The 13,838-nt window shown below is 40.5% G+C and overlaps 1 protein-coding gene across 5 annotated transcripts in view; it reads left to right on the top strand.

Moving 5' to 3' along the window:
• The window catches only part of TEC (tec protein tyrosine kinase), a 139,018-nt gene that overhangs the window by 87,494 nt on the left and 37,686 nt on the right, over positions 1-13,838 (top strand). For all 5 annotated transcript variants that reach the window (XM_066384405.1, XM_066384404.1, XM_066384406.1 and 2 more), the window contains 2 exons: positions 2,184-2,265; positions 2,935-3,063. In XM_066384405.1, the coding sequence (XP_066240502.1) occupies positions 2,184-2,265; positions 2,935-3,063 (211 nt within the window). The remainder of the gene's footprint in view (positions 1-2,183; positions 2,266-2,934; positions 3,064-13,838) is intronic.

Genomic DNA, 13,838 nt, shown 5'->3' with positions numbered 1-13,838 from the left:
CTGAATACCATAGGGCACACCTGGAAATCCTCTAAGGCGCACCAATGCACCCTGGCGCACACTTTGAGAACCACTCAGTTAAGGCCTAAGTCTCACAATACTGGTGCCACTTCCAATACTAGTCACAACATTAAGTTATCATGTCTGCTTCTGATTTACTGGCTATCAATCAGAGGTTCCCAGTCTTCTTCTTGGGTTTGAGTAATTTGCTAGAATAGCTCACAGAACTCAGAGATTCTACTTATAAGGTCACCAGTTTATTATAAAATGCTATAACTCAAGAAGAGCTAGATGGAAGAACTAAGTACAGGGAAAGGACTTGTGTTCCTCAACCCGGAAGCTTTCCAAACCCTCTTCATTTAGGGTTTTTATGGAGGCTTCCTTATGTAGGCACGATTGATGCATTGACCATTGGCTGTTGAATGCTATATATAGTCCCTCCCCCCTCTCTGGAGGTGGTGGGGCAGGGTGGAGGGACTGGAAGTTCCTACCCCCTAATCACAAAGTTGGCTCCCCTGGCAACCAGCCCTCATCTTTAGGTGCTTTCCAAAAGTCACCTCATTAGCACAACAAAAGACACCTTTATCACTCTAGGCACAGGATATTCCAAGGGTTTTAGGATTTCTGTGCCAGGACCCGGGATGAAGACCAAATAGCTATTTCTTTTCTTATCATAAATCACAATATCACAGGTATGAAAATCATGGACCAGATAAGATAACATACATCCCCAGATCTCTCTTGAGTGCTTTATCTTTGCCTCTCTATTATGTCTCACTTTCTATCTTGTTATAAAGTGTTTCCATGCCTGTCTTGAAAATAGGCTTCATGTTTCATATATTTTTGTATCTATGTAGTGCCAGCAAAATAGTAGTTGGATGAATTAATCACTGAATGAAATATAACACTATTTGTTCTATGGTTTTCACTGTGCTGTTAGATTGCATTTATTTGATTGAAACGAATGGGAAGGAATTATCTATTAAAGATGGCCAGGAAGAGCCATTTATCAATGAAAGAGCTATTTGTGTTCAAGCCAGCCACTGTTGACATGGCCAGTGGAGGTTTCTAGCCATATATATTTTTTTAGACAATCAAGGTGTTTTTGCCTTGTGAAGGACCAAAGACATCAAAACCAAAGATAAAATTCTTGGGTTAGTTTCCCAGGTTTAATTTTATTATTAACACTAAAAATATGAATAATAAGACTATTTAGTTGCCTGACCAAAGTGACATCTAAAAGAGGCACTGGGTTAAAAGTTCTGGCTTTGGAATCATAATCATGGCTTTCTGGATTACTGGACAAATGACGACGGGCAGATTGAGTAGCACAGCATGAGGGGACACCATTCGCAGAGCACTCTAGATGAATGGTGCCTCCCAGAAATACACAGGCCTGGAGGGCCTCAGTCCCCTCTTCTGTGGAATGCTGATGAGAGGAGTCCTTGAGTCACAGTCTGCAAAGCACATAACAGTTAGGATAGTCAGTGCTTAATAGGTAGCTACTGCAATTATGTATAGTGGCAAAGTAAAGGATTAGGAGTGATCCCGAAAGAGAAGTCTATTCTTCTAAGTATTATTCAGAAAAACGCTGAATTAGAAGGTGAAGGGATTAGCCAACAACCTATATACATAACACAAACACACAGACAACGGGGTGGCAATAGCCAGAGGTAAGGGGGGTGGCAGTAGGTGGAGGTGGGCAGAGGTTGGGGACAATCGGGAGGGAAAGAGACTTTGGGGTAGAGAGTGCACGGTGCGGTGTGCAGAGGGTATTATATTGAGTTGTACCCTTGAAACCTGTATGGTTTTTGTGAACCAATATCATCCCAATAAATTCAATTAAAAAAAAAATTCCCGTTATACCAAGTTTACCTAAGGAGCTTTATTTTAGTTAATTAGGTCACAGGAAATAACGAGATTAGTGAAGCATCCTGGCCTCTGTATACATTTTTTCTTCTATAAAACAGTCTTTTGCAAAATGTGTGTCCTACTTGATGTAGACACGAGGAAATAGCTGTGTGTAAGGCAGAGATCTAGCCTCTTTGGATCCAAAGTAACTGACTTCCTTCATTTAGGATTTCAGAATCATTTATTGGTGTCTGTGGCACCAAGTGCTCTGTGCCAGATGAAGTGTAGTGTCTGAGTATTTCTCACCGACTCCATCTTCTCTTTTATTTTAGGTTGTTCATGATGCTAACACACTCTACATTTTTGCACCAAGTGCACAGAGCAGGGACCGCTGGGTGAAGAAGTTAAAAGAAGGTAAAACTCCTAAAATGAAATATTATATTAATCTTTATCTAATTTTAGGATAAAACATGTTATCTCTAAAACAGAAACACAGCTAATGTATCTTGCATTTATAATCTTTTAATATACAATAAGTGTTTCTACAAGGCCATGCTGTTACTCCTAGTGATATATATTGAAGATAACTTATTTTTTTATAATCTGATTCCTTCTACTGATGTATATACATAGTTTCTAAGAAAAGCATGCTTTCCTTTAAGGCACAATCCATGTGCAGATAGTAAAGCACGGGACTTTTGTGACAACAGGATTTGGTGTTTTCTAAGAAATTACCTATGTAGTCAACATTTGGTGTGGATGAAGTGACTTATGCTTAAAGCGTTTACATGGGTGATTTGTTCTGCACAATCCTCGTTGCTGCTTCTGCGATCAGCATGGTGGTGGACTGATTTCTGTGTTTACTCATTGCAATGTAGCAGGCATTACTTCTGCTAACAAGGATGCTTCACCAAATAAAAGGGGCAAAGAGAACTGTATGGATTTTCTGAATGCTGGATTGTATGATGTTCTTATAAATGTTGCATCTGAGAAATAAAGAATGATTGACAGTGCTACTTATGAAACATTGTCTGTCATCTCCGCTTTATTGCACTAATCGTTTAATGTGATTTTGAATTACAGAAATAAAGAACAACAATAATATTATGATTAAATATCATCCTAAATTTTGGGCAGATGGAAGTTATCAGTGTTGCAGACAAACTGAAAAACTAGCACCTGGGTGTGAAAAATATAATATTTTTGAGAGTAGTAAGTATTCATTTTATTCTATAATCATATTCTCAGAATGTGTGTATTATTGGTATAGTGAGAAAGTCACATGGTTTTGATTTTGATATTGCTTAAGTATGGCCTTTACATTTCCTAGCACAGTGTAAATATTGGCAGGTGTATTTTGTAAGAATAATTATATCTAGTAGTAGTGGGATCATTTTATGGAATCAAACAATCTAATCAAGTTTTGGAACCTTTTATCACAATGTGGTAAAAATGACTATTAAAAGTGTGAGCCTAATATGGCGATCATTATCAGCTTTTTTGCTTTTTTTCAACTTTATTGAGGTTCTTGACTATACAATTGTAAGATATTTAAAGTGTGCAGTGTGATGATTTGATATACTTATGCATTGTGAAAGGATTCCTCCATTGAGTTAACACATCCATTACCTCACATGTTTACCATTTTTTGTGTATGAGTGAGAGAACATTTAAGTTGTACTCTCTTGGTAAATTTCACTTAAACATTACAGAGTTATATAGTCACCATAGTATACATTAGATCCCCAGGCCTTGTTCCTCTTAGAACTGAAAGTTTGTATCCTTTTGCAAACATCTCTATTTTTCTAGCTGCAGTCCCTGTCAACTATCATTTTTTTACTCAGACCTTTATCTTTTTCTCTTTTTTAAGATTCCACATGTAACTGATACCATGTAATATTTGTCTTTCTCTGTCTGGTTTATTTCACTTAGCAGTATGCCCTCCAGGTTCATCTATGTTGTTACAAATGACAGGCTTTCCTTCTTTTAAAGGCTGAATAACATTCCATTATCTTTCTCTATCTCCATCTCTATTTCTGAGACCACATCACATTTTCACCACACTTATGTTGTATCTCTACTGTAGCTGTTGTGAATCATGCTGCAGTGAACATAGGAGTGCAGACATTGTTTCTTTTATTTACTTTTTTTATTTTCGTAAGAGGAGGGAGGCAGAAAGAGAGGCTACCATATGTGCCTGGACTGGGGTCCACCTGGCAAGCCCACTAGGGGACGATGCTCTGCCTGTCTGGAGCCACTACTCCATTGCTCAGCAAACAAGCCATTGTTTTAGTGCCTGAGGCTGAGGTCATGGAGTCATTCTCAGTGGGGCTGACTTGCTCAAACCAACTGAGCCATGGCTGTGGGAGAGGAAGAGAGAGATAGATAGATAGATAGAAAGAGAGAGAGAGAGAGAGAAGTGGGAGGGGGAGTGGTGGAGAAGTAGATGGTCGCTTCACCTGTGTGTCCTGACCGGAAATTGAACTCAGGACTTCCACATGCGGGTGACGCTCTACTAGGGATCCAACTGTTGGTAAGGGCCAGCCATCTTTTCAAGGCACTGATTTCTTTCACTTTGTGTGTATACTCAAAAGTGGGATTGCTAGGTCATATGGCAGCTCTGTTGAGGAACCTCCATACTGTTTTTCATAGTGGCTCTATCAGTTAACATTCCCACCAACAGTGCACGAGGGTTCCCTTTTCTCCACATCCTCACCAGTATTTTTCTCTTGTGTTTTTTTGTTTGTTTTTTTTAATAAATAAATTTTTATTTTAATGGGGTGACATCAATAAATCAGGGTACATATATTCAAAGAAAACATTTCCAGGTTATCTTGTCATTTAGTTCTGTTGCATACCCATCACCCAAAGAGAGATCGTCCTCTGTCACCCTCTATCCAGTTTTCTTTGTACCCCTCCCCTTCCCCCTCCCCCTCTCCCTCCTTCCCTCCCCCCACCCCCCGTAACCACCACACTCCTGTCCATGTCTCTTAGTCTCGCTTTTATGTCCCACCAATGTATGGAATCCTGCAGTTATTGTTTTTTTCTGATTCACTTATTTCACTCCCATAATGTTATCAAGATTCCACCATTCTGCTGTAAGCGATCCGATGTCATCATTTCTTCTAGCTGAATAGTATACCATGGTGTATATGTGTCCCATCTTCTTTATCCAGTCTTCTATTTTTTTCTACAGTGATTAAAAGCCTTTAAGCAAACTCTTGGCCAATACAGCAAGAATCCATAAAAGAGTAGAGTCCTTAACATGTTCACCAAGTCCAAATTAGCCTCATCACCATGCCAAATCCCTGAAAAATGCAACCCAACCACAGTTCAGTCTGTTAGGAGCTGTCACAGGGAGCAAGAGTCTAGGAAAAGTCCACATCCAGGAAAAGTCTGCATGGCACTGGAATTGTTGTCACCATTCTATACTTTGCAGCTCATGTCCAAGTCCCAATGACCGCTGCTTCTAGCTGGTAATGATTCAGGTAGACTGGAAAAGCCATTTGCCACATGTGTGGATATGGAGCTTCTGTTCTTCTCTGCCTGGAGAGATGAGACCAGGTTGCTTTTCCCTGGAGCTCTACGACTGTGGCATGGTAAAGAGAACCTTGGGATACACTAAGCTGGGTGGCAAAGGTAGATTCATAATAAAAGTTGGCAAAAGGGGGAAAAAGAGCTCTAAATTAGGAGTAGGTCCCAGCCTGAAATATGAGTGGGGCATTGAGGTAGGGGGGGATAAAGGAAACACTATATATTAAGCAAAGCAGCAGAAAATAGGACTATCAACACCCAAAACAGAGATCTTTGAGGGAAGAATAAAAAACCTGACTATTCAGGCAAAACATAGTTAAGTGGCCCTTGTGCAAATGAGATCAGTTTACCTGCTTCTTGGAAGAAATACCCTAGGCTCGTCCACAGTGTCGTAGATGGGGCTGATGGCCCTGGGCACCTTCAGCCTTCAGTGGCAAACCCCAGCTTTCTGGGCAAGGTTAGGTCATAGGTGGCTGGAGCAGGGCTGGAAGAGACTGAACCCTCCCTTAGAGGAGCGAGGGGGAAGCCTACCTTCCAGGGTCCCTGTTTCCTCACAGCAGAGGCATGTAAGCCTGGCAGGCTTTAGCTCAATGACCTTCCTTTCCACTATTGAAGCAGGACCCAGATGGCATCCTATGAGACCCCTTTGGGGCATTGGAGCCTTTAAGGGTGTATCCTAAAAGCTGGTAGTTCCCCTGATCTCTGTTGGGCTTTTTCTGCCTCTAGGTATCTTAAAAGCCATGCTCAGAAGATCTCGCTTAGGGGTTTGAGGATCCCCATCTGCCTATATAAATCTTTTCCATATATCTGGAGCTATTTGGAAAAAGACAAAACAGTGTTAATAGCTGGATCTAATAAAGAAGGTAGTAGTTTGCAGGCGAAAAAGATTTGGTGTCTCCTGTTCATCAGCATTCCAAAGAAATGTAATTTTTTTTTAAGTAAAAAACATGATATGGTAGACCCGTAGGAGTTCCAGGATATGACTACCTCCTCTTAAATTTTTTTTTTTAAATTGACCTTAAAATGTTTGCTGAGTACACTTTAATAATACCTTAACTTTAAAGTTTGTAAGCATGACAAAATACAGTGAATGCTTTTGCTCCATATGCAGGAGCATTTTCAGTTTAGCCAGTTTAGGAAATCCAATAATAGAACAATGCATACAGACAATGAGCTATAGCATGCTTAGCAGCCTCTCCTGTTCTGACAGAGGTTAGTAGATCCGGAATATGTATCTACTGTAATGTGGACGTACGACTGTTTGCCAAATGAAGGTATATGAGTAACATCCATCTGCCAAAGTTATCCTGGTAGGGGTCCTTGAGGGTTAACTCCAAATGAAGGGGCAGTATAGGACCCCTTGGACAGGATTTCCCAATCTGCTGTGCTGCTTCCCGAGAAAGTTGAAACTGTTTACACTGGGCTACAGCGTTCTGGTGATGAATAGTATGAGACTGACTTGCTCGGTCCGTCATGGTTGCTCCATATAATTTTCTTTTGGGTAGCTTTATCAACAAGGGCATTCCTAGGCCCTGGCTGGTTGACTCAGTGGTAGAGCATTGGCCTGGTGTGCAGGATTCCCGGGTTCGATTCCCAGTCAGAGCACACAGAAGAAGCGCCCATCTACTTCTCCACCCCTCCCCCTCTCCTTCCTCTCTGTCTCTCTCTTCCCCTCCCGCAGCCAAGGCTCCACTGGAGCAAAGCCACCCTGGGCACTAAGGATGGCCCCATGGCCTCTGCCTCAGGTGCTGGAATGGCTCTGGTTGCAACACAGCAACACCCCAGATTGGCAGAGCATTCCCCCCTGGTAGGCGTGCCAGGTGGATCTCGGTCAGGCGCATGCAGGAGTCTGTCTGACTGCCTCCCCATTTCCATCTTCAGAAAAATACAAAAAATAAGTAAATAAAAGAAAAAATACAATAAAAAAAAAAGAAAAAAAAAGAAAAAAAAGGGCATTCCCTTGTGCTAAAGCTCCAGGGAGTATGGAGTGAGCTTGAGTATGTCCTATGAAATATGGAGCTCTATGTTGACATATAAGTCTTTGAAGAAGGAGGAACTGCTGAAATAGTTCATCAGCATTTGTCCCTAAGACAGCAGTCTTTATAGTGGAAACACCATAAGTAAATATTTGCTGTCTGTCTATAGATTAAAGGGGGAATATGGCAAATGCTGAAAAGCCATGATCTTTGTGCCCCTCCTCTCCCCCAACCCCCTCCTTCTCCTCCCCCCACCCTGTAACCCCAACATTGTTGTCCATGTCTCTGAATCTCATCTTTATGTCCCACCTATGTATGGAATCATATAGTTCTTAGTTTTTTCTGAATTACTTCTTTCGCTCAGTATAATGTTATCAAGGCCCATCCATGTTGTTGTAAAAGATCCTATGTCATCATTTCTTATGGCTGAGTAGTATTCCATAGTATATATATACCAAAGCTTTTTAATCCACTTGTCCTCTGATGGACACTTGGGCTGTTTCCAGATCTTTGCTATTGTGAACAATGCTGCCATAAACATGGGGGTGCATTTCTTCTTTTCAAACAGTGCTATGGTGTTCTTGGGATATATTCCTAACAGTGGTATAGCTGGGTCAAAAGGCAGTTCGATTTTTAATTTCTTGAGGAATCTCCATACTGTTTTCCACAGTGGCTGCACCAGTCTGCATTCCCACCAGCAGTGCAGGAGGGTTCCCTTTTATCCACATCCTCGCCAGCACTTATTCTGTGTTGTTTTATTGATGAGCGCCATTCTGACTGGTGTGAGGTGATATCTCATTGTGGTTTTAACTTGCATTTCTCTAATCATTAATGATGTTGAACATTTTTTCATATGCCTATTGGCCATCTGAGTGTCCTCTTTGGAGAAGTGTCTATTCATTTCTTTTGCCCATTTTTGGATTGGATTGTTTGTCTTCCTGGTATTAAGCTTTACAAGTTCTTTATAAATTTTGGTTATTAACCCCTTATCAGATGCAATGTCAAATATATTCTCCCATTGTGTAGTTTGTCTTTTTATTCTGTTCTTATTGTCTTTAGCTGTGCAGAAGCTTTTTAGTTTGATAAAGTCCCATTTGTTTATCTTGTCTTTTATTTCACTTGCCTGTGGAGACAAATCAGCAAATATATTGCTGCGAGAGATGTCAGAGAGCTTACTGCCTATGTTTTCTTCTAAGAGGCTTATGGTTTCACAGCTTACATTTAAGTCTTTTATGCATTTTGAGTTTATTTTTGTGAGTGGTGTAAGTTGGTGGTCTAGTTTCATTTTTTTGCAGGTAGCTGTCCAATTTTCCCAACACCATTTGTTGAAGAGGCTGTCTTTACTCCATTGTATTTCCTTACCTCCTTTGTCAAAGGAGGTAATATCAGTTGTCCATAGAGCTGTGGGTTTATTTCTGGGTTCTCTTTTCTGTTCCATTGATCTATGTGCCTGTTCTTATGCCAGTACCATGCTGTTTTGAGTACAGTGGCCTTATAATATAACTTGATATCCGGAAGTGTGATACCTCCCGTTTTATTCTTCCTTTTCAAGATTGCTGAGGCTATTCGTGTTCTCTTTTGGTTCCATATAAATTTTTGGAATATGTGTTCTATATCTTTGAAGTAAGTCATTGGTATTTTAATTGGTATTGCATTGAATTTATAAATTGCTTTGGGTAATATAGACATTTTAATGATGTTTATTCTTCCTAACCATGAGCACGGTATATGCCTCCACTTGTTCGTATCTTCCCTGATTTCTTTTATCAATGTTTTATAATTTTCCGAGTACAAGTCTTTAATCTCCTTGGTTAGATTTATTCCTAGGTACTTTATTTTTTTGGTTGCAATGCTAAAGAGGATTGATACCTTGATTTCTCTTTCTGACAGTTCATTATTAGTGTATAAAAATGCCTCTGATTTCTGAGTATTGATTTTATATCCTACCACTTGCCGAATTCATTTATCAGGTCTAGTAGTTTTTTGACTGAGACTTTAGGGTTTTCTATATACAATATCATATCAGCTGCAAATAATGATAGTTTTACTTCTTCTTTTCCAATTCGGATGCCTTTTATATCTTTTTCTTGTTGATTGCTGTGGCTAGGACTTCCAGATCTATGTTGAATAAGAGTGGTGAAAGGGGGCACCCCTGCCTTGTTCCTGATCTTAAGGGGATTGCTTTTAATTTTTGCCCATTGAGTATGATGTTGGCTGTGGGTTTGTCATAGATGGCCTTTATCATGTTGAGGTATGTTCCCTGTATTCCCACTTTGCTGAGAGTTTTGATCATGAATGGGTGCTGGATTTTATCAAATGCTTTTTCTGCATCTATTGAAATTATCATGTGTTTTTTCTCCTTTCTTTTGTTTATGTGATGAATCACATTGATTGATTTGCGAATATTGTACCAGCCTTGCCTCCGAAGAATAAATCCCACTTGATCATGGTGTATGATTTTTTTTCATATATTGCTGGATTGGTTTGCTAATATTTTGTTGAGGATTTTTGCATCTAAGTTCATCAGGGATATTGACCTATAATTTTCTTTTTTTGTGTTGTCTTTGCCTGGTTTTGGAATCAGAATTATGCTCGCCTCATAAAAGGAGTTTGGAAGTCTTCCTTCCTCTTGAATTTTTTGAAATAGCTTGAGAAGGATAGGAGTTAGTTCTTCTTTGAATATTTGGTAGAATTCACTTGTGAAGCCATCAGGCCCTGCAGTTTTCTTCTTTGGGAGTTTTTTGATAGCTGTTTCAATCTCATTTGTTGTAATTCATCTCTTTAGGTTTTCTGATTCTTCCAGATTGATTTTTGGAAGATTATATGATTCAAGGAATTTGTCCATTTCATCTAGGTTGTCCAGTTTTTTGGCGTACAGTTCTTCATAGTATTTTTTTTTACAATATTTTGTATTTCTGTTGTGTCAGTTGTTATTTCTCCACTCTCATTTCTAATTTTATTTATTTGAGTCCTCTCTCTTTTTTTCTTGGTGAGTCTCATTAAAGGTTCATCGATCTTGTTTACCTTTTCAAAGAACCAGCTCCTGGTTTCATTGATCCTCTGTATTGTTTCTTTAGCCTCTATGTCATTTATTTCTGCTCTGATCTTTATTATTTCCTTCCTTCTACTAGCTCTGGGCTTTACTTGCTGTTCTTTTTCTAGTTCTTTTAGATGCAGGGTTAAGTTGTTTATTTGAGCTTTTTCTAGCTTCTTGAGGTATGCCTGTAATGCTATAAACTTCCCTCTCAGGACTGCTTTTGCTGTGTCCCATAAATTTTGAGTTGATGTATGCTCATTATCGTTTGTTTCTAGGAATTTTTTAATTTCTTCTTTGATCTCAATGTTAACTCATTTGTTATTTAATAACATGCTCTTTAGTTTCCAAGTGTTTGAATGTTTTTCAATTTTTATATTGTGGTTGATTTCTAGTTTAATGCCATTGTGATCAGAAAAAGTGCTCGATATGATTTCAATCTTCTTAAATTTGTTGAGACCGCTTTTGTGCCCTAACATGTGGTCTATTCTAGAGAATGTACCATGAGCACTTGAAAAGAATGTATATTCTGCTGTTTTAGGGTGAAAGGTTCTGAAGATATCTATTAAATCCAGTTGATATAATTTGTCCTTTAAGTCTGCTGTTTCTTTGTTAATTTTCTTTCTTGAGGATCTATCTAATGATGTTAATGGGGTATTGAAATCCCCTACTATTATAGTATTGCTGTTGATCTCGCCCTTTAAGTCCATCAAAGTCTACTTTATATATTTAGGGGCTCCTATATTAGGTGCGTAGATATTTATAATGGTTATATCTTCCTTTTGGATTGCTCCCTTTATCATTATATAATGACCTTCTTTATCTCTAACTATGGTCTTTGTTTTAAAGTCCATTTTGTCTGATATAAGTATTGCTACCCCAGCTTTTTTTTCATTTCCATTTGCGTGAAATATTTTTTTCCATCCTTTAATCTTCAGTCTGTGTGCATCTTTTAATTTAAGGTGTGTCTCTTGTAGACAGCATATGTATGGTCCTGTTTTCTTATCCATGCAGCTACCCTATGTCTCTTGATCGAATCATTTAATCCATTAACATTTAAGGTTATTACTGATATGTAATTGTTTATTGCCATTTTTTTCTTTAAAACTGTATTCCTCTTTTGCTATATTCTTTTTTTCCTTTGATCTGTTTACAACAGGTCCCTTAGCATTTCTTGCAGCCTTGGTTTGGTTGCTGTGAATTCCTTGAGTTTTTTTTTGTCTGTAAATCTTTTTATTTCTCCTTCAATTTTAAATGATAGCCTTGCTGTATAAAGTAGTCTTGGTTGTAGGTTCTTGTTCTGCATTACTTTGAATATTTCTTGCCATTCCCTTCTGGCCTCAAGTGTTTCTGTTGAGAAGTCAGAAGTCATCCTTATGGGGGCTCCTTTGTGGGTGATAGTCTTTTTTTCTCTAGCAGCTTTTAATATTTTCTCTTTATCTTTTAGCTTTGGTATTTTAATTATGATGTGTCTTGGTGTTGGTTTCTTCGGGTTTCTCCTTAATGGAGTTCTCTGTGCTTCCTGAACATGTGAAATGTTTTCCTGCCTTAATTGGGGGAAGTTTTCCTCTATGATATGTTTCAACAAAGTCTCTATCCCTTGTTCTTTCTCTTCTTCTTCAGGAACCCCTATGATGCAGATGTTATTTCTCTTCATGTTGTCACAGAGCTCTCTTAGTTTCCTCAGACTTTTTGAGTCTCTTTTCTTTTTTCTGCTCTGCTTCCATGCCTTTATTTATCATGGCCTCTAACTCGCTGATTCGATTCTCTGCTTCATCCATCCTGCTTTTAATTCCTTCCATTGTATTCTTTATTTCAGATATTGTATTTGTCATTTCTGACTGATTCTTTTTTATTATTTCAATGTCTTTTTTTATATTTGTTATCTTTTTATTTAGGTTTTTGTAATGGCCATCTATGGTTGTTCTAATATCTTTGAGCATCCTAACAATCGTTATTTTAAACTCTGCATCTGGTAATTTGGTTATATCTGATTCACTTAGGTCCTTTTCTGGGGATTTCTCTTGGTTTATTTGTGTTTTATTTCTCTGCCTCCATATTTTCTCTTCACGGGAGTGGCTGTGATCACGCGCTTGGGTGTACAAGCGTTGGTGGCCTTGGCCTTTGCCCCGCCCCTGTGTGTGATGTTATGCTTGGTCCTGAGGGAACTGGTGAGCACCTTTGCTCAGCTGCGGGTCTTCGCCTGTTTCCGGGATTTTGCCCTGCCCTTGCAGGAGGAGCCTACTCAAGGAACGGCTGCTAGCCTTGGCTCTACCACCGGGCAGGACTGCGTGCCCAAGCTCAGCTCAGTAGCGGACCTCTGCCTCTTCTGGGCTTTTGGCTCCACCCCCGCAGGAGGAGCCGGCTACCAAGTCAGACCGCAAGCCTGGGTTGCACGGGCGGGGCAAGGCTGTGCCCCTGCACTCTTGCTCAGGGTCTGGTCTCCACCCGTCCAGGGTTCCCGCCCTTCTCCCGCAGGCTGGATTACAGGCTGCCGGCAGCTGAGCTTGACTGCTTTTGCACGCCCCCTTGTCCCCAGCCGGGCAAGATTGAGCTCACACCTGAGCCCAGTGGTGGCCAGCTGGCTTCCGCCCCTGCCAGCAGAACCGCGCTTTTGTCTCCCGCTGCTGCCCGCCCTCCAGCGTGCCCTCAGCCACGTGGGTGGGGGCGTTGCAGCTCGGACCCTAAGACTCACTACTGTAGACCCAAAGCTCACTCCTTCTATGCGACTCTGCTCTGAATGCCGCGGGGGAGCTTGTTTGGCTGCTCTCCTGCTTCCCTTTGCTGGTATTACTGTTTCTGGGGGAAATATTCACTTCAGCTTTGGGGAGTGACTCGTCCCAGGGGTTAGGGTGGCTATCTCCCAAAATGTTTCTCCCTGTGCCTCCTAGATTACACTCTCTTCCTGTTACTCTAGTCCTCTCCTCTTTCCCCGTCTCCAGGAGCCCCAGGTGAGTGGTTGTGAGAGAGATGTTCTGCGTGGTCCCTTTAAGAAGGATCCTGGGTCTGAGAAATCAGACTCTTTCTCACAAACAGTATCCTGACTTGTTTCCAGCTAAATACTGTCCTTACGCCTCCTCTGGGCTCTGGGGCTGCAGGCTGGGGCTTTGTTCCTGGGGCTCAGGACCCTTCCCCCTCTGCTATACTCACTTCCCGCCAGGCGAGTTTCTCCCTGCTGCCGTTCACTCTGGGGAGCTGGGCAGCCTTCTCCGCATTTCCGCTTTTCCTACCAGTCTCGGTGTGGCTTCTTCAGTGTTCCTTGGTTGAAGAGTCCTCTTAGTTTAGTCCAAAGTTGGTTTTTCCAGATGATAGTTCTTAAAATTAGTTTGTAATCCACTTTGGTTCTGGGAGGTAGATGTTGGTACGTCCGCCTACTCCAGCACCATCTTGTCTCCTCCTGAGACTTTCTTTATGTATCTGTCTCTTGTGTTTTTGATAAAAGC

Source organism: Saccopteryx leptura, chromosome 5 (assembly GCF_036850995.1).
Source record: "Saccopteryx leptura isolate mSacLep1 chromosome 5, mSacLep1_pri_phased_curated, whole genome shotgun sequence".
Taxonomy (NCBI): Eukaryota; Metazoa; Chordata; class Mammalia; order Chiroptera; family Emballonuridae; genus Saccopteryx; species Saccopteryx leptura.
This window is presented reverse-complemented; position numbering and strand designations above follow the sequence as displayed.